Here is a 21977-nt window from a genome sequence, read left to right as displayed (position 1 = left end):
ACAGTAGTTGTCTATATTACTCCGTGCAATGTATAAAATTCATAAGAATACGTAAACACAATTTCCCATATCTATTATATATATCATATTTTCATAAAAGGTTGTTGTTTTAATTGGCTATTGATTTTCTTCCAAATAATATCTTATATTCTGAAAAAACTACAGTCATGACCGCGTGAGAAACAGTACTTATATAAAATTCGATATACAATATCGCTTATTATTTATTAAATTAATATTTTTTTGTAAAATAAACGAGTTGTAACACATTAATAAGTAGGAAATAGGTTAACTTATAGGTTATGTTTAATGAATTTGATCACTAAAAGTTCGCTTAAATCACATTTAAAACAGAATTCTTCGTTGAAACAGAATTGTCAAAAACCTGATTTAAAAGTATGAGGTATTTGGGAGAGACAAACAAATATAAAGTGGAATGATCGATGCAGCGATAAGTGTTTACAGGTTAATTAACTACCTTAGTGTTTATCGTTTTTTGTAAACTTTAAGAACAGCGTCAGTTATGTGAGTCAATGAGCCTTGACTGCCAAGGTTGGTTGGATCCCCATTCAGCCCTCACTTTGGAAGCAGAACCTCATTCGCTGTTCGATCGCTCGACAAGAACAGACTTACGCGAATCCATTCACTAAAAAAGGTTGATGCAGCTCACACGAAATATAATATAAGTGTATAGTGTTATTTAAAATAAATCATGATGTATTTATTAAGTGTTTTGTGGTCATGTATAATATTATTATTGTGCTTAAATAGTAATTACAATGGAGGCCTCGCACTTTCTTTGGTAAGATCTTATTTAATACTATAACTTTCTAAACGATAAATAAAAATAGTGTTATAATTATACATAATATATCATCAATAGCATTATTTTTTTATGTAATGAATGCAAACTTAAATTTATTTTTCAATAAGAGCAATTTTAATATTTTTAAATTTTGTTCTGATTTTATGCCATTAAAAATCTGTATTTTATATTTTAAACTAATTTCATTAGTTATAAGTATCTCGTGTGTAATCTGTTTAAGTCTGTAATAATCCGTTACCCTATATAAATTATAAATATTAATTGAGTTTCGTTACACGGTCGTTCTAAATGAACGACATTTACATTATCATTTAATCTGAATAATAATAATCTTAGTTGGAATTAAAATAATTTAAGGAAATAATCTTAGTGTGTATTAAATTACTTGATACAAATCAAATGTTATGCAATATATTAACGATCAACCGGTTTATAAAACACGCGAATGCAAGAAAACGTAACGATGTTTGTTGTTAAATAAATAAGTTGAAGCTACATACGGACATAATCCGTACAAGTTCGTAGAATTTTTCAAATCGATTTGATGGATTTTGTGATTATCGCGTTTAACCATACAAACTACAATTTCAAAATACACACATGCAGGAATTTTAATATAATATAAGACGTAAGACTATATCTATTCCAATCTCTTTTAATAAAGTTTTATTTAGTTACTTGTTAATAACATTAAATCTTTTTTTTGTTAATAATATGATTATTAGTTTCAAGTCTTTATTTAAAGCAAGTGAAACAGTTATATAAATAATAATAATCTTCGAAACGCTCTACATCTTCTGGTAGTAATTTTACTTACATTCGTTTAGTGGTCTTTTCAGTTAGGTTATACAAAAAAAGTCTCCTTTTTTAATACACATATATTTATAAAACTATGAATATGTTAACTACTTACGTACTTTGAAAGTTTGCTGTTAAAAAGAACCACAAACACAACTTGTTAAATTATTATTTATCTTTACTATTTCACAATAAAGTATTATAATTTTAATATTACCATTTACCAATAAAACTTATCTAATTTATGCATGAGAAGAAGTTAGTGTTAAATTGAATATACTACGAAAAGTAGCGTATAATTGATATAAGTATATAAATATTTAATATTATAAAAACATAGTCGATTTCATTGCATGCATTTTTAATACGTCTTTATAAATTAAAGATAAATATGGTAAAAAAAGAAATAAAATGTTTTTTAAGTGTGAATTTTCTAAAATTGCGTTTAAGATATAAAACGTCGTTTTTACTATTACTTCCGGTATGATACCAGTATATATTCAATACTTTATTCCGTGCAGTGACGGAGTAAGAATACAATTCACTGCCCCTCTCTCTCCCATGGGTGTCGTAAGAGGCGACTAAGGGACATCTGAGCGACCATCTGCTCATCTGGTGGTAGGATGTCAATCATCCGCCTGGCTTGTTACCACCGTACGCATGGTGAAACACTCGTGAAGTGGCTGCTTGCAGCCGCGTTTCGAGATCAGCCGGCGTACAGCCAGTGCCCGAGCGCGCATTGTCGCGATAAGTGTTGGTCCGGTGGATGTTGCTGTTGAACCAATGCTGGAGGAAAGTATATTGACCCGCCGGTCAGGGAGACCCGTAGAAACGGTTGTTCCGCTGGCCGCCCGTGGCAGAGTACAGGGGCCCAAGCGTTCCTAACCAGCTCGCGAGGCTGCCCCACCAGGCCACGCATAATCCCGGTGTGGACCGTCGTGCCGGTTGGTGACCGGACGGTGGGGTCCCGGCGGCCACTACCGGGAGGGTTCGGGGGCCCTTCCGCCCGGCGGGTCGGTTTATTTTCTCTTCTGGCAACTTATTGGGGAAACACAGCTCCACACTTTGACCGTCCTTATCGTGGCAACGCATCGCTCGCTTCACGTCTCTTCCTCTTTTTTCCCCCTATCCATGACAGTGCATAAAAGAAATGACGGTCGTACAGCGGTGCACACCCCCACCATTCCCACGCTGTTTGAGGTTGAGTTCGTTAACATCCGTGGACTCCACGCTAACCTCAATGCTGTCCACCACCATCTCGAGACAGCACGGCCAGCAATGTTGTTTCTGACGGAGACTCAAATACTCCGTCCTGTCGATACCAGCTACCTTAATTATCCCGGCTACATGCTTGAAGAATCCTTCAAAGCGAAAGCCGGAGTATGCTTGTTCGTCAGGACGGATGTTTGTTGTCACCGTCTGCGCTGCTTGGAGGACCCTTCCTTCTCCCTGTTAGTGGTACGTGTGGACTTGGTTCGTCAGAGTCGGGTCTACGTGTGCCTCTACAGATCCCACAATGGTGACTTGGAGACAAGCCGACTATTTGACCATCTTAGTCGGGTGGCAGATGCTGCGCAAGAGCAGTTTCCTAACGCGGAACTGGTGTTTTTGGGGGACTTTAACGCTCACCATGAATCATGGTTGAAGTCCTCCAAAACTGACCATGCAGGAAGGACTGCCCATGCTTTCGCTCTCACGCATGACTTGACCCAGTTGGTTGATCAGCCCACCAGGATCCCAGACATTGACGGGCAAGCGCCTTCCCTACTGGACCTTCTGCTGACTAGCCACCCGGTGGAATATCAGGTTGAGGTTCGGGCTCCACTTGGTTCTTCGGATCACTGCCTGATATCTACCAAAGTGCCACAGGCCAAGCTGCCGCCACCAACGGTAAGCAAACGTCGCATTTGGCACTATAAGTCGGCAGATTGGGACGGTTTGCGCGATTACTATGCGTCAGTCCCTTGGAAGGAGCGTTGCTTCAGTGAGAATGACCCGACAGCTAGCGCCGCTGCTATTGCTGGTGAGATCCTGTTGGGGATGGAATACTACATTCCTAACTCAGACCTCGCCAGTAAGGGTACGCGTAACCGTTGGTTCACTCGCGAATGTGCCGATGCTGTGTCTTCTAAGCAGGCGGCTTATCGCGCGTGGATCAATGGCTGCGTTAGTGGGGCATCTAACATTGACTCACTGAAAGCAACCTACAATAAAACTTCCAAGTCTTGTAGGAAGGCATACACAAGAGCGGATGCACAGCGCATTGCGCGGTTTGGCCATGACCTTATTTCACAACCTAGAGGCTCCCGTAGCTTCTGGCGTCTGACCAAATCTGTGCAAAGCAATTTCTGTCAACCTTCGCTGCCACCGCTCAGGTATCCGGACGGATCGCTAGCTCACAGTCCGCAGGAGAAAGCTGATCTTCTGGCAAAACTCTTTGCGGATAATTCCGTAATCAATGATTGTAGTGCGCTGCCACCAACAATTCCTTCATGTGGCTACACGATGCCTGACATCAAAATCAGGCAACGTGATGTACGTGCAGAGCTACAATCACTTGATGTGCGGAAAGCTAGCGGTCCCGATGGAATACCAGCCATAGTGCTGATGAAGTGTGCAGCGGAGCTGTCTCCTGTGTTAACGCGCCTGTTCCAGCTGTCTCTTTCTACAGGATGTGTGCCGGATTCTTGGAGAGAAGCTAATGTGCAAGCGGTTCCCAAAAAAGGGGATCGATCTGACCCGGCAAATTATCGGCCAATAGCTATCACCTCAGTTCTTTGTAAGGTGATGGAACGGATCTTAAACAACCAACTGATCCATTACCTAGAAGATCACTGTCTAATTAATGATCGTCAGTACGGGTTTCGACCAAAACGGTCCACAGGTGATCTTCTAGCGTACGTAACACACCTCTGGGGTGAAGCTATCGATAAGCGTGGAGAGTCGTTGGCCGTCAGCCTCGATATCTCCAAGGCTTTCGACAGAGTCTGGCACAGAAGTCTTCTCTCCAAGCTGCCGGCATACGGTCTGCCGGTTCAGCTCTGCACCTGGATTGCTAGCTTCCTACACAAGCGCAGCCTTCGCGTTCTAGTTGATGGTTGCGCTTCAAAATCCCATGTAGTGAATGCTGGAGTCCCCCAGGGGTCTGTGATATCCCCCACGCTCTTTCTTCTGCATATCAATGATATGCTCTCTCTCGGGAACATACATTGCTATGCAGATGACAGTACAGTGCACGGGGGATACCACGGACGCGCAGCGGCTGGACGGGCGGAAACTGAGGAGAGACGGAGGGATCTTGTTGTTGAGCTCGATAGGACGTTAGGACTCATCGCTAAATGGGGCTCTGACAATCTTGTTGAGTTTAACGCCAAGAAAACACAGGTGTGCGCTCTCACAGCGAAAAAGTCACCATTTTCCCCTCCTCCTTCCCTCTGTGGCACCACGCTGGAGATACATAGCAAAGTCGCCATACTGGGAATCGACGTTCGGTGCGACCTCAATCCAAGGGATCACATCGAGGCTGTTATAAAAACAGCCTCACGTAAACTCGGAGTCCTGAACAAGGTGCGGCGTTTTTTCACGCCTGCTCAACTGCTCCTGCTGTATAAAACACAGGTACGGTCCTGCGTTGAATATTGCTCGCACCTCTGGGATGGCTCCGCTAAGTACCTACTGGAGGCCTTGGATCGGTTGCAGCGACGTGCGGTTCGCATTATTGGCGATGTAAAGGTCACCAACACCCTCGAGCCTTTACAATTGCGTCGAGAGATAGCGGCACTCAGCGCTTTCTATCGAATGTGTCACGGCGAGTGCTCAGAGGAACTATTCTCCCTTATTCCTGCTTCCCCTTTCCTTCACAAGTCCACGCGTGCTGGTTCTCGATGTCACCGCCTAACTGTGACATCAATTCCATCGCGTACAAAGAAATTTGGCAACTCTTTTCTTTGTCGCACTTCCAAAACATGGAATTCTTTACCAGCGCACGTATTCCCCTCCTCTTATGACCTGGGTTCCTTCAAGCGAGGCGTGAAGAGGCATCTTGCGGGCCGGCAAGGCGGGGGCGGCTAGAGCAGATCACCTTTCCCAACTGCACTAGCCGTCGTCGCGTTTGGACTCTGCTACCACTTACCATCAGGTGGAGCAGAGTCATTTGCCCTCCCGGGCAATAAAAAAAAAAAAAAAAAAACTTTAACCCCGTTCTGACCGTTTAATGGTTTTAGAATGGATGTTTAGGCTAATTTAGTAAATTTGCATTTGAATAATAAGGTAATCAGATACATAAAGGTGATAAAGGTGTTAAGGTTAATAACACAATTATAAAAATTTTTATGTTTTGAAACGAGTTGACCAAATATTATATAATCATATATTACTACTACTACTAACGACATCGAGTACTTTTTAAGTTATATATTAGATATGTGTTATGCTATTACCTAACCACGCACAAGTTAACACATATTAGGTAAGTAAAAGATGGTTGAATTTTTTAATTTGTGCCATAAAGGCACAGATTATTTCACCAACGTCCGTGCGAATGTTTGAACTAATAATATATTCAATGCCTTCATATTTTTTGATAACTTGGTTTTGTTTATGTTTTAATCTGTGGTTTATGTAAGTTGATATTTAACGTTTCTAAGAAAAACTAAATTCGCGAAACAAAATATTGTTGTAGCATTGAGGAAATAAAAAAAATACAAGTTAGAAATCCTTAAAGATATCTGTCTCAGTTCAGTTAAGATATTTTATATTTGTTGAATAATACGTTGCATCTTACTTGCCATTTATGGTAATTTGTCGGAGTAAAAAAAAAATTTTAACAAACCGAACGGAAGCCGGTTTGGTTTATGTAGAGCAATGACCGCTTAACAATCTTATTATTAAATTACATTATATGTACATACACAATATTAAAAATATTTTTGTCTGTTAGTAATATTCTAAATATTACGTACTTTTCGTGACATAATACAAAAACTCAATTTAAAAAAAATATTTAATTAAAATAAATTTAGCAATGTACGAACGCTTTTTATAGTCTAGATTACATTTTCGTAAATATATTATGAAAATAAAAATAATATTTTATTTACATGTAATAATTACATAAATAGTTGAAACTTTTAAAGTTAATAAGTATATTTATTTTAAAATATAATAATGGCAAAATATAACAAGTAATTAACAATTATGATGATCAGAAAAAAAAACTGGATTTAGGCGCTTTTGTGACTTACTCTAAATAAAATATGGTGGTTACCCCCAAACCTCAAACGAGTAAGTATATTAAACCTTCGATACGTCGGATTGCGTTATAATATCCCTTTAGCACCATTATAAAAGTGTATATCTTAAAAAAATTACTTTTACATTATCTACTAAAACTCTTAATGTGATTATAAATTAAAGTAATTTCGGTCTATAGATTCAGACTATATTGATTTTTTGTTTAACATGTTTAGGTGCATAGAAGATGTAGTTTTATATCGTCTAAGCTGTAGGTAACCTTTAAAAGTAATGATAATAATACAAATAAGTTAAAAATACCTTTTAAAAAGAATATTAATAATATATGTATAGTAATATATACATTCTTAAAATATTGTGAAATTTAAAATTTTACAGAAAAAAGTAGTTTGATATTCACATTTTGAATATGTAATTGGTTTTTTGTAAGTATAATAATTTCTATAATTAGGTATATTTTGTATTAGAGTTTTATATATGATTAGGATATAAATACTAAATAAGATAATAATAATATGTGTATTGAATGTGTTTTTGAATTAAAACACTCGTCGGCTGTTAATGTGTACCTGTGCCCTGTGGACCGCCATGAACACAAAGCGCTGCAACTTGCTCAAGGCGAAACGGGAAGCGTTTCGCAACCGGCTCGCATAATATCTCTCCATACTCGTCACACAGATCTTATATTGCCTCATCACAAAACTACGTACAAACAATTGCTATTAAATATTTTATTTTATTAAAATTGTCATGACTCTGAATAAAAAAATATTAGGTATATATTTTTTTTTACTTTAGCTTTAAACAAGAATAAAACAAAAATAAAAATAGGCACCCAAATTAAATAATACGTTACTAAATTCGTTATATTAAAATAAAAATTATTAAATTGGTATTAAAAATATAAAATATGTTTTACTTTATTAATTGTTTTATATTTAATACATCATATCTACTTTATAACGTATAATACGTAATTAAACTATGTTTTGAATTTGCTTTTTATAGAGGAAATAACAATGAAGTAGGTAATATTATCGTAGTAATTCGTGTCTCTAATCAATAAAAGTTTTGCAACAATGCCACGTAAGTTATTCAATAGATGCGCTATTCAATTAAATGGTTAAGTTAGTTACGAGAATGTGCGTTCTTCTAAATAGTTACAGCAAATATTCTGTGACTTTGTTGTCCATGATGTCTTAACAGTAACGATTTATTTAAAATATTTTCATGTAAAGCCGATGTTTATTCAACACCTATATACCTAAATATATAGATAAATAGTTTTATGACTAAGTATGCGCCCGTGAGGGGTCCAAGTCGTTTAGGTATAAAAAGCCCAATACCTTTATTAGAGTTCAAGTTTGCTTTATACCAAATTTTATCTATTCAATTATTTTATTAACTTCGATTTAGTGCTTTAGCATTGAAAGCGTAACTGGCAGACAAACAGACACTATTTATTATAGTAGTAGAATATTATACTTAGTAAACTACTATAGTACCGTCTTTTCATAAGGAAATTGTTACTTTACTTCTTACTTTTATTCATTAAAGATTTATTTTAAATGTAGAAATTAATTACGAATGGTAAATTTTAATGCTTAACGCTAATTCCACACGCTTTTTTACCGCACAGTCCATTCGTATTAAGAGTAATGTGATATTTCCACAATTTTTTTTATTACCCACGAAACTACTGCAATTAAAAAGTTTAAACGTCAGATTTTATTTATATACAATGAATATTCTATTTAACATATATATTTGATAGACTTATTCACACATTTTAGTAAACATAAATTTAGTTACATGAATATTAATATTCATGAATAAATTTCTCTATGAGTTTTTATAATTACTTCCGTATTTTATAATTCTTAGAGTTTGGCAGAATGGCCAAAAAGGCAGCAATGTCGACAATTTCATCATCGAATATTGGTGACATAATTCTCTATATGTCATAAAATATACTATGTTGTGAATAGTACCTAATATAGGTACTTATTATAACATTTACAAACTATAAGAAAGGTACTATTCTATGAATTTCGAGCGTAAATCGGATTGGATTGAGATGACAGATAACGAACAAAACTACTTCCTTCCAATATTGCTTAGTATTAATTATGATCAGGGCCGGATCTACCATATGGCTTTTTGGGCTTCAACCTAGGGCCCCGTGGATTCAAGGGGGCTCCAGCTAAGTCAAGTCAAAGCCAAAAATAGACAATAATGAGAAAGAATCCATAACTTTATTAAATTAAATAGATCGTATGGTTTGCGGCCCTGCGAGTCCTGCAATTAATCAAACCCATTGAATTAATTTAATTCAAGTCTATGTTCAGATATGTCTTAGGTGGGCCCCTAAGTAGTGTTAGCCCAGTGCCCCCAAACTTACGGTCTGGCCCTGATTATGATACGTGTTACGATTAGCTATAAAAAGAAATACCACATGTGTTAATTATGTATCTTTGTTGTTGAACTAATGTCATTTCTGTTGGAGATCCTAAAAATAAATAAATTATCATAAGCAATTATTGCAAGACTATGCCATATCTTCGTTTTTATATTATAATAAAGTACGTTTTTTATTAAATACTTGTTTAATGACGCAATCGTTTATTAATATATAAATGCACATTTTTCTTGCTTGAATAATTAATGTGTTTATTTATTTTTAATTAAGTATATTAACTTTTTATTGTTAATATTCTAACATGTCACAGTAAACATATCCGGCCTATCGTAGCTTTTTTAAATTAAAATACAGAATATAATTATTGCCTAGTACTTTCATTTTATATATATCGTAATTTTACACGAATGGCAAGTTAGGTTTTATATAAATTAAATTTTAATGCTATTTTATAATTCCGTGTGCATTTTTTTAATGCACGCTACACTTATTTAAAGAATAATACGATATTTCACACATCTTTTCATACCTACGATATAATAGTTAGATATTTATTATTATTCTTTCTTTATCTGTGGAAACGATAAAAAAATACACGGAGATTTCTACCTAAAAATATAAGCGATCATCGTGAAACGTATAATTATTATTTTTTACGGACTGGCAAACAACATTGTCTCTTCACTGAGCAATGGTGTCATGGGCAGTAAAAATGATGGCTCATACAGGTGAATGCAGAGACCACCTGCATTATGGGATATCGCCAGTTAATTTTGATCGTTAAAATTGTCACGATAACCTGAAATCCTTGAGATAAAATGCAAATATGTACCAGCTATTTTATTAGCGACACGAATATTTTGCACAGATCATTGTATATGCTTTGAATAATTAGAATAGTTTAAATATTATCTGTTTCGTTATTTTGGTTTAGTTATTATTATATAAAGGAGACCAATCCGATTACTTCAAGCATGTAATAATAATAGTTTTCTATTAGTTTTTGCCAACCTAAAGAAAAAATATTTCTGTACTTTTTATAATAATAATAGTCTGGATAAATAAAAATAAACAATTATATATAATTTATTAAAAAATGTAGTTAATATTCTAAGGTTATATAAATCAGACGCCAGTTATTTCAAATATTATAAAGATTTATTTATATACAAAACTGCGGATACTATTTTATGCACATGTAATGTAATTTATAAAATAATACGTAACAAATTGCTACATATTTTGACGAAATGTAACTTTAACGCAGGCAATGAATAAGGATATGTTTAAATGAGAATATTCAATAATGATTCGTATTATTAAAACCACTAAGGCTATAATTCCTAACGTTATTTATTATTTAATCCATTGTTGCTTGTATTCTAAACACATATGAATTAGAAATTGAGTTCTTGTGTAACTAATTAAATATTCAACTCTCGTAATTTCCAGTTATGTGATGATGGCGCTAAAGATCGTTTATCTTATGTTTACTAAATAGTTTATTTATAAAAACGATGACCCAGTTGTCAGAAAACTTGCATTTGCATTGAACATTATGGGTTCTATCCTGTCATATGTCAGCCTTCTCCTTAAAAGGAGAGGGAGCTTAATATGATGGCGTAAAATACGAGAAAATATATCGAAACCTTCCTGTTAATTTTGATTATAAGTGCAACATAAATATACACAATTATAAAATATATACAGATAATACAGGTATCATAAACTAGTTTTAATATCATGCACAACCTTTTAGACAAAAATAAACAGGTTTCTCTCTGAATGACTTTCAAACGCTAACGTTTAAAAAAACTAAAATAAAAAATACTTTGTTTGGTTTGTTAGTTTTCTGCCGCATACAATGATCATGTTTAAATTTAAAAATCATTTTTTTATAATACCTACTGTTAACGAACATTATAATTTATTATAAATTAGCTGAATCTGCTGCTTCACCCGCACGAAATTTATATAACATAAAATTCAAACCCCAGTTTTACCCTGTTAGGGGCGAAGTTTCGTAAAATCCGTACTACACCCTATAAGGAACCTACCTGCCTATATAATTACCTGCCTATATAATTACCTGCCTATAATTTCAAGTTTGTAGTTGTTATAGTTTCTGAGATTTCGTGATTAATCAATGAGATCACTTTCGCATTTATATACATAGATTAGAGTAACATTTGGTTGATATATGTATGTGCATAAGTTAAGCATATTATGAAATATCAAATTGCTATCTATTGGGTCATCTCGGCTCTTTCGAGTTTAATTACTGAGATACAAACCGGGTTTAGTTAGTGTATTTAGACTAGACTAATTAGGTACTTAACCTACATTAATTGAAAATCGATTAGTTACGTCTACATCTTACGCTGTAAGTGTTAAATCACTTAATATTGGTCACCGTGCCCTTTAAGCAATGGTTTCAATGTAAATACCTCGATATGTTACTCAATGTCTACGTCTTATGAACTAGTTTGTTTAAACAACATCAATATATCTTGTAATATTATGTTTCTGCTTATTATTGGTTGATAATAAATCCTTAATAACATTAATATTTTTAAAACTAAAACACATTTTTCTTGTTCTATTTATTTATATATTTACATAAAATAATATAATTCTAACTTTATTCTTTTCCTTTTTATAAGTAAAAGGGAATTCTTGTATGTTTCTACTTCAATATAAACGTTTTGCGTATAATACTTAATATAATAATCAGGAGCATAAACAGAATTCATATAAGACGAGTAAACGGTAAGAATATGGTTTGACTTTCGTGACAGAAAAGATTGCTATCCTATCAACAAACGTCATGTCAATTTGTGAGAATAGTGTGTGATAATGTGCATGACAGAAGATTCTCTGGGAATATACGATAATGTAGCGTGGTGGGATAAGCTCCATACCTTCTCTTCAAAGGGAGAGGAGGCGTTAGCCCAGCAGTGTAAAATTTACAGGCTGCTACTATTGTGTATGATCTATATTATATTATATGTATTAAATTATACCCTTGTGTGTAATAAAACATAAGTACACTTCAGGCTTCGGATAAGCGAATTATGATGGTATAAACTAAACAAGTTAGGATAAATTAAGTATTCTAAAAAGTTACAATTATAATAATAATTCACTATTCAGATTGCGAATATTCACACTTTTTCAAAATAGATTTATTTTCTTCGTCGATTGATTTATTTTTTTTGGGGAAAAAGATGTAACCATGTAACTCAAGTATTATTTAAGCTACAAACATCAACTGGTTTATACATATGTAGTTCAAGGTCGCCTTGAATTTATGGATGTGTCTGTCTTCGTATACTTGGAAAATTTATAACATGCCATTATGTTCTTCTACGCAATACGTAATGCAATAAAATGCAGCTTGTACGAGGCTATGAACACATGTAAACAGAGGTCGATTCTGATCTCATGATTGGAAATACCGACTAAATCGCGTTGAAGGTTAATTACGAGTATATTGCCAACTCATTTGTGGCTTTGGTTTTTATATGCACATTTTTTTAGTTTTTTTTTTTTATCTTTTATGACTCAACTCTTGACAGGATATTCCCAGTAGTGTTAAGTAGAAGGCGTTTGATTTAAATAAAAACAAGTGTTATGAACAGGAACATTTTCTAATATATTTCTAATATTTGTATAATCTCATTGGTAGGTACATATTTGTACAATCTCGGTGGTAGGGCTTTATGCAAGCCCGTCTGGGTAGGTACCACCCACTCATCAGATATTCTACCGCCAAATAACTCTGTATTGTTGTGTTCCGGTTAGAAGGGTGACTGAGCCAGTGTAATCACAGGCACAAGGGACATAACATCTTAGTTCCCAAGGTTGGTGGCGCATAGGTGTTGTAAGGAATGGTTAATATTTCTTACAGCGCCTTTGTCTATTTACCATACCATTTAACATCAGGTGGCCCATATGCTCGTCCACCAACCAATGCCATAAAAAAAAAACAAAAACTATTTCTAAAATATATGTTTCTATATTATACTATTGTAGATATTCATAACATTACAAGTATTTTAACTTTGTACAACACATTCTGATGGTAGTTGCTTTGAGATTGCCTTTTGTCTTTTTTTTAATGAATTATAGTTTATACGTCTGCAGAATTACCATAAAGGAATATATTATAACACAAACACTAATCGATTAGAATGTTGTATAATGTATGCAGTATGATAAAGGCATATTAAGCGCAAGGAAAATATTTTGCACCAACTTAATCACATGTTGAAATTACATTTTTAAATGTAACAATGTTTTTATTTTCAGCCGGATTCACACACTTGCGTGATAGGGGCGGGATACTCAGGGTTAGCAGTCTCGCGATATTTAAAAGAGTTCGGCGTAAATTTCACTGTATTTGAGGCGTCCAGGTATGTTGGTGGTACCTGGCGATTCGACCCACACGTTGGCTTAGATGAAGATGGGACACCAGTGCTAACTAGCATGTATAAATATCTCAGGTAAATTACACATATTTTTTTAAATAATACTAACAATACCTCTTATTAATTAAGAAATTGCTTATATTCCTTTTTACCCTTCCTTTTAAGTTTATCACTCGTGCTAGGAGTGGGGACGACAATATCCCAAGGGGTCATCATCCTGCAAGTTTTTATATTGCTATTTATTTAAATAATTTTTGTTCACATAATTTTTTAACTTTATTTAATGCCATCTGTTTTCAAAGCATAATGTTTGTGATAAAACTTCTAAAAACACTTACCAAAATTTTTATGTCAGGACTTCTATTGTGTAATATAAGTACTCAAACGTAACGAACGCTTTTTAATTTGCAATGACAATTTCACTTTACTTAAAAAAAGCAATTTTTTTAATATAACACCCGATATTAATCGAGAAATACATGTCAAAATTTTAAAAGATTTTGTATGGAAAGTATTAGCGGTTCGTTAATTAAAAACGCTGGTTGTAATATTTCCATCTTATTTATAATATTCATATTATTAAATTAACTTAGGTATTTTAAAGTATATAATTTATGTATTTTATTTAGGTAACCTGCTATAAACTTTTATGAGTGTATAATGAGAACTGCGGTTCCAAATTATCCATAAACGAACTTTAAGGAAAACGAAATGTTGAAATGTCAAGAAAAAATTGCTATTATTTGTTATTCTAAAACATGAACAAATATATACCAATATTACATTAATTTTACCAATGAATGTGTTCTTTATAAGTAAACTAAGAGAAATACTTATATATTTAAAATAAGCAGGTTATTGTTTAAAAAGTTATATAAGAATATAAACTGTTCAGAACATGTCCATTAAATAATTTACAATAATGTTAAAAGATTAAATTTAGACTAAAAAAATTCCTGAATATGCTTTCAATAAAAACAATATCCAATATCGTTGGAGTTGTACAGAACTTAACGTAAAAAGAATCATCGAATCGGCTTATAAACAAAAAAGTTACATTAAAAATGTACCTACTACCTACTACCTACTTTTTATTTTTAAGTACAAATTGTTGTTTAGAAAAGGCAACTGTCGTTTCTATCCCAAGTATCGTATCCTGAATATTATTCCAGAACCAATACACCACGCCAGACAATGGAGTTTGGAGGTTTTCCTTTCCCAGCTAGCGCACCCTCGTACCCAACCGGAACATGCTTCTACAAATACTTACAGTCGTTTGTAAAACATTTCGACTTGATGCCGAATATTCATGTAAGTAGGTATGTCTTATAAGGATAACATTAGTTTTATATATTATGGTAGTAAAGTAAATTTTATTGACAAGTTTGATTTTGTAAAGAATTTCGACAAATTTACCAATTCAATTTAAGATTTATTTTTATGTCTTATACCTTCGTTCTTGTGATTTACAATATATTTAAAGTCGGTTTATACTTTTAATGCAAGTTAAAAGGCTAATCTCAAACCATTTGTAAGACTATTGTTAAAGATCAAATGTTCTACAACGGAAGGGCTAGCTCAGTATTAAAGCGTGACAAGAATTCAAAGTGATGTAAAGAAGATCCCATCAAAAACATAAATGTAAAAATGAGAGCCAAGTTAAATATTATGATATATACCTTGGTTGTTGTCTTCAACGACAAAAGAAGTGAGATCTAAATTTGTGCCAAGTTAAATAGTCCTTTTTGAAATTTATTTATAACTACATAAAATATCATTTCTTCTTATAACTTGGGGTAATATATTGTTGCCTAAGGTCTGACTTGGCTAGTTCTCATATACAAATTATATTATAGCCTTCGTAAGTTCTAAGCCTGTTACAAATGAATTATGAACACAAATTAAGCACGCAAATATTCAATGGTACTTGTCTGGATATGAACTCGCAATATCTGGTTAAGATTCATGTTTTCTAGTGACTGGACCATCGCAGCTCTTAATGTACATTAATACTAACTAAGCAATACTGAGCCGTCCTCCATTCTTCTTAGATGTTCTGAGTTATAATTTGTTATTCTAAACACAAACTACAATTTGTGTTTATAAACATATAAGAACTAGCCAAGTCAGACCTTAGGCAACAATATATTACCCCAAGTTATAAGAAGAAATGATATTTTATGTAGTTATAAATAAATTTCAAAAAGGACTATTTAACTTGGCACAAATTTAGATCTCACTTCTTTTGTCGTTGAAGACAACAACCAAGGTATATATCATAATATTTAACTTGGCTCTCATTTTTACATTTATGTTTTTGATGGGATATCACTACTTTTTGTATATAAATTATTAGTAGGTACTTATTAATAACAAAATTAATACAAATGGTTTTTGTTAAGCTATTCTGTTTTCTTATGTTTACGGGGTATAATTGTCTTTTTTTTTGATACGTTCTTATTTTTCTTGTAGGTACCTCTTAAATGTTCGAGTGAATTGCCCATTCAGTGTCCGGATATTTTTTACGCGTTTTCTGTTTATATTTAATTTGCCCAAGTAGGGGTGGTATAATGTGTGCAGACGGTTGTACTCTACAATAGAGCTCTCTTGTGTCTTGATTTGACTTGGACCTAAATTGATAAAATGTACTCCATCTAAGTTTTTAACTCCAGAGAGGCCAACGTAAGCCTGCTCTTTACTTAATATAGAGGAGCCTATGTCGAAAAGAGCACCGTCAAGTGCTTGTGATTTGTATATAGTAGTAGAATATGCTAAGCAAATAGAGAATTGTTTCCTTTGAACATATATGTTCATTACTTAATATCTGTAACTTGGTTTGGCTTCTAGTTCGCAGATTAAATTATGTTTAAATTGAATTGTTATTTTACATGCGCTATTGCTGTTGTCGACGTCCTCAATGTACTTTCTCTATTTTTCCATTGGACTTATTCACCAGTCCTTTGCTGACATCAGCATGCTCGCTCGATACTGTTCTTCCAAGCAATAAGGATCCCCGTTTGTAGCGCTAGAGTACAAACTTAAATCATTCCTGTTACGATATACATACTCTACTACAGTCTCACGAAACCTATTTTATTGTTGTATACTAGTATACTCAAACAAAAAATATGCAGTCGAATAGACTAGGCAGCTTCCATCGGAAGACATTGAAATAATTCTTATGAGCGCGGTTGCCACTCGCTCAGACACGTCCGCGTTAAGGTTTAATCACAACGCTTCTAACCCGCTGCTTCGGCGTCACATCGCGCACCGTGTACCGAAATGCGTATTTTTTTTTTAAAGTATATATATAGATTTTGCACCATTGATGTGCGCTAAATGCTAGTTAATAACGTAATAAATACCAAAGTCGGCTATACTAATAAGTAATAAAACGGAAATATTTGGATTTAAAAAACTTAAGGGTGGTATTCAACTTGTTATATATTCACGTGAAGACCTTAAAATCCACATTAAGACCGGCTGTCATAAGTTTTGATTGCTGGTTCTTACATCATTTTTTTTATTACAGTTTTTACAGGAACTAAGTATATAAGTGTTCCTATAGACCCAATAAAATGAAAAATTATAATAAAATGATACAAAATTACCAGTTTCAGATTTTTTCCTTTATATTGGCCTAATTATCTACCTGCATGCCAAATTTCAACTTTCTAGGTCATCTGGAAGTAGGTTATAGTTTTGATCTATAGGTCAGTCAGTGATAAAAATGTCGATTTTTAGACGTTAATATCTAAATAACCATTTGAGATGCGTTTATGAAATTTGAAACACATATGTATCTCACGAGTCTCAATATATGAGCCAAATTTGACACATTTATGTCAAATAGTTTTTGAGTTATGAGGAGGTCAAAAGTGGCTCCAAATGGTTCGTGTAATATTACACACGGTGCTGCACGCCAGTTCTGTTACTAGAACTTGGCTGACACGCTACCGCGTGTCTAGATGTAGATTATGACTATTGTATGAAAAGTGACAGTAATATATTATTATAAATAGCCTTGAAATTGAATAGCAATTTTCGTAGGTGTCTTGTGTACTAATCCTACGCTTTTAAATAATATGCCATTGTTTAGTGACTGTGATTTTAATTAACGCAGAATATTTCCTCTAACCTTAACCTGCGCATATAGTCACGTAGATATTTTTTTTTTGTATTTTAAAATGATTAGAAAAAATAATATTGATTTAATGTGTATCTATATTATTATTTACAAATACAAATTAAAATAGCCATTGTATAAATCATGATCACGTGGAATGATGGCAAGAATGATGACGGCAATTCCCCGTCGAATCCATTCCGATCCCGAGGGCGAAACATGATTTACGAACTGTTAATTTTTGCTTACATTACGTTTATTATATAAGCTTTAATTCCTATTCGATTTACGTCGCCATTATATTTCAAAGTACTCATTTATTATTATTAGGAAAAATCTGTAATGTTATTAAATGGACGGTAGATATCACAATTCTATACCTGGCAATTGCATTGAAGTTTGAAAGATTGTCTCTTCGTAGTTTGTTTCTATTAAAAGGTAAAAATACTTTATTAAGGGCAAATACAATTCAGCTTTCATAAATATTATTTCAAAAGCAATTGTAACATTTAATGTTACGTCACGTCACGACACATATATTTTTAATAACATATTATTTTTGTAGCTCAAACTCTTAGACTCAAAGTCTTTTGTTTTTTATTTTTTTATAATTATTGTTTTATATTTGCAGGTACGTAGTTTTGTGACGTCAGTAAAATGGATTGATCATCATTGGGAGTTGACTTACACACAGACTGACGAGAGAATTAACAATACGGTATCTTGTGATTTTGTAATCATCGCCAATGGTCAATATGTGAGACCTCTATTGCCCAATTTTCCTGGACAAGATGTCTTTAACGGTAAATAATCTTTGAATATACAGTCAATTATTTTAAGCTAGGTTAAAACTGTAGAGTAACAGTTGCATCTGGTGCATTTGCACATATGAATTAGCGTAGATTTAATAATTTATAGCTTATTACTTATTTATAGGATCAATCATCCATAGCCACGATTATAGAGAACCGGAGACATATAAAGGACGAAGGGTGCTCCTTGTTGGTGCTGGGCCATCAGGATTGGATCTTGCTGGCCAACTACACAACATCACCGCTAAACTATTTCACAGCCATCACCTGGTATACAACCAGCCTAAGTTCTCTGAACATTATTTTAAAAAACCTGATGTAGAAGCTTTCACGATGGATGGAGTCGTCTTTAAGGATGGTACTATAGAAGAAGTGGATGATGTCATATTTTGTACAGGTATCGTATCGGAGAATTGTTTTTTTATTATTTCCGTTATTTATTTCCATCTCGCTTCTATAATGGTTTCTGTTCATATTGATTATATGGCCGAATTTCATGTAACATGTTCTGATTTGACCACGATGGTTTATTTAACTGCCTAGTGCATTAGGAGTTACAAAATCAAAATTTTTTTAATTGTATAAAGTAATTCTTTATTTCTTTACAAGGTTATGAGTTCTACCACCCTTTCTTGGATAAAAGCTGTGGACTTACAGTCTCCGGCAAATTTATTCTACCATTGCACCAGAACATCGTCAACATTAGACATCCTAGTATGAGCTTCATAGGGGTGGTGAACAAAGTCATCACCAGAGTGATGGATGCCCAGGTGGGATTTAACAGTTTTTTGTCTAGTAATTCTTGTTATTATCCGTAATTAAAATGAAGAGGGATAATATGAAATTGTAACCATAACTAATATTTCAACTAGCTAAAAAGCAAACTAGTAAACATTAACTATGTTAATTTTATTTGAATTCGGTGGTCTCCTATATTGAAGGACCTATGTTATATAATTTAGTACCATTTGCACTAATATTGGTTGTCGAGTTTGTCACAGTATAGTTTTCTTTACTTTTGTTTTCTACCACACTGACAATATCCTTTGTCGATTCTCACAAAATGACCTTTATGATGTTTTTTTTTCGGCCGAGTCATCCAAGGCCAAGTACTGACTCGGCCCCCCAAGCCAGTTATGCTGTCAAGGTCAATAAGGCCAACAGCAATACGAAATTCAAAAAAAAAAAAACGTTTGTTAGGAATACATTAAAATATGTATATTACAGGCAGAGTACGTCGCATCGCTGATCGCTGGAAAGTTCAAACTGCCTTCTCAGGAGGAAATGCTCAAGATCTGGCTCGCTCATGTTTATAAACTTCAGTACCAGCGTAAGAAGATTATTGATGTTAACACTGTGGGCTCGGACATGGTAAGTTGAAATTTTTAGTATAGGAGTCTGGTAAACTGTTCATCTAAGAATTAGGAAAAAATAGGTGTTGATATCACTGCCAATGCAACGACAACCATGGGAACTGAGTTGCTTTGTCCCCCAAGAGATATAACCTGTTACACTGTCACAGGGCTGCCAAGCTGAATCACAGATATACAAAGGGTTGTTGTGTGTCGGCCGATTAACTGAGAAGTTGGTTGTGCCTACCCAGTAGGGCTTCAGCAAAACACTACTAATTATTTAAATTGTTACTCAAATTAAAACAAATAAACACAACTATAGTGTACTTTCATCATAATTGTTTTATCTTTTTAATTTAAATAATTTTACACTTTTACACATACATCAAAAGTATTTGACAAAGTCGGTTTGCAATTTCAAAAATTCTTTTATATAACAATTCACACAATCATTCACTTCATGTTCCAGGACCAATACTTCGGCAATCTTACAAAGGAGGCGGGTGTAACGAGAGTGCCACCAGTATTGACTGAAATAAGAGATTTCAATGCAAAAAATCGTTTAGAGGATCTGTTGAATTATAGAGATTATGATTACGAAATTGTAGATTCGAATAATTACAAACGGTGGCACAATGGTGGAGGAAATAGAGCCGAAGAGTGTCCGATTGATTTATAAGCGCAGTAAAATAAAGTCGTTTTCCCAAAGTGATGTCTAACTTTGTTTGCTTTAGTGTTTTTTCTAAAATTGGTAATCGTCATTTGATCGAATAAAATGATAATAATATCTCTGAGCCTGACAGATTATTAAAAAAAAAAAAAATGAATAATCACCTCTAACGATAAGTTGGAAGTGTCACAGACTTAGTAGAAAGAGAACATTTATGTGCTAATGTGAAACATCATTGACATAAAAGTACAATATTAAAGTTATTAGTTCAATTTCACACTTGTATGATATAATAATTCATAACCAATGCTTTATAAATGGTTGATGACCAAGGAATTCGAAAAAAGATTTTATCCGATTAATCTAACTTTTAAATCATAATAAGAAAATATCTGTTCTTACATGTTTGAGTAACGAATGGTGCTCGCGAAGCAATAGCGGTGCTTAAAAAATTAATTAGTTTTATTATTAAGTATAAACATCACAATTTTAAAATCAATCTGCTATTGCAAGCTAAGCTGACAACGCCGTACTTAAGAATCATATTAAAAATTATTCCGTTCTCTTTTTACAAATGTGTTTGTAGTATTAGTAAAAGCGGACTGCTTTTGGCTGCGAATGGCTGGGCAGAAGCAAAGTATGTTTATAATATTAGATAATTTTATTTCTGTGTATATGACGATTAATAAGGTTACCGTTAAGTTTATAACCTACGAATAATGTAAATAATAATAAATTTATTAATAATAATTTCACAATAATTCTAAAAAATTACGCACTTAGTCATTTAACTTTTTAATAAACTTAGTTCTATAAGCTCTAACTATTGTATAATTATTATTATTTAAACGGTTGTAATAATAACATGCAGGATAGTTGGTACCTACTTCTAATAATTTTATTTTTTATTTTAACAGTTTTTAGAATTATAACAAAACGCTAAAACCGCTAGTATAACCTCGCTAACAATTATATACTTATGTAATGATTTAAATTAATTATTATAATAAATATTTTTAAAAACTTAACTTTTGATGAAACTTTAGTAGTATTTAGTGTTAAACCACGAATTCGAATTCTTTGGTACACAATATAATTTTATTTTTTATATTTAAAATGTAGATTAATATTTTTTATCTGTGGTTACCGTAAATATCAGATCTGTTACATTGTCTATTTTCAATTAAGGCCTAGGTAAATATATCAGCTGCTCATTGAAGTGGTTTAATTCGATTCTGCTATATTGATCTGCGCCTCTTTGTAACACAACTAATAGATTAATATAAGCCTC

General features: G+C 33.4%; 1 protein-coding gene across 1 annotated transcript; it reads left to right on the top strand.

The window, feature by feature from the left end:
- Positions 1–594: 594 nt before the first annotated feature.
- Positions 595–20870, top strand: LOC125071165 (senecionine N-oxygenase-like). The gene is made up of 8 exons (XM_047681269.1): positions 595–802; positions 13608–13801; positions 14899–15037; positions 18484–18655; positions 18789–19061; positions 19274–19434; positions 19892–20035; positions 20486–20870. Exons 1-8 carry the CDS (start codon positions 713–715, stop codon positions 20693–20695), a joined length of 1383 nt encoding a protein of 460 aa, XP_047537225.1. The 5' UTR covers positions 595–712; the 3' UTR covers positions 20696–20870.
- The last annotated feature ends 1107 nt before the right edge of the window (positions 20871–21977 follow it).

The sequence above is a fragment of the Vanessa atalanta genome, chromosome 18 (genome assembly GCF_905147765.1).
Source record: "Vanessa atalanta chromosome 18, ilVanAtal1.2, whole genome shotgun sequence".
In the NCBI taxonomy this organism is placed as follows: Eukaryota; Metazoa; Arthropoda; class Insecta; order Lepidoptera; family Nymphalidae; genus Vanessa; species Vanessa atalanta.
This window is presented reverse-complemented; position numbering and strand designations above follow the sequence as displayed.

What these genes read in the sequence shown, in the direction of transcription:
- LOC125071165 (XM_047681269.1), top strand. Translation starts at nt 713, where the DNA reads ATGATGTATTTATTAAGTGTTTTGTGGTCATGTATAATATTATTATTG. An exon ending in GAGGCCTCGCACTTTCTTTG is followed by an intron (nt 803 to 13,607) that starts GTAAGATCTTAT and finishes TTTTATTTTCAG; the next exon opens with CCGGATTCACACACTTGCGT. An exon ending in ACACTGTGGGCTCGGACATG is followed by an intron (nt 20,036 to 20,485) that starts GTAAGTTGAAAT and finishes TTCATGTTCCAG; the next exon opens with GACCAATACTTCGGCAATCT.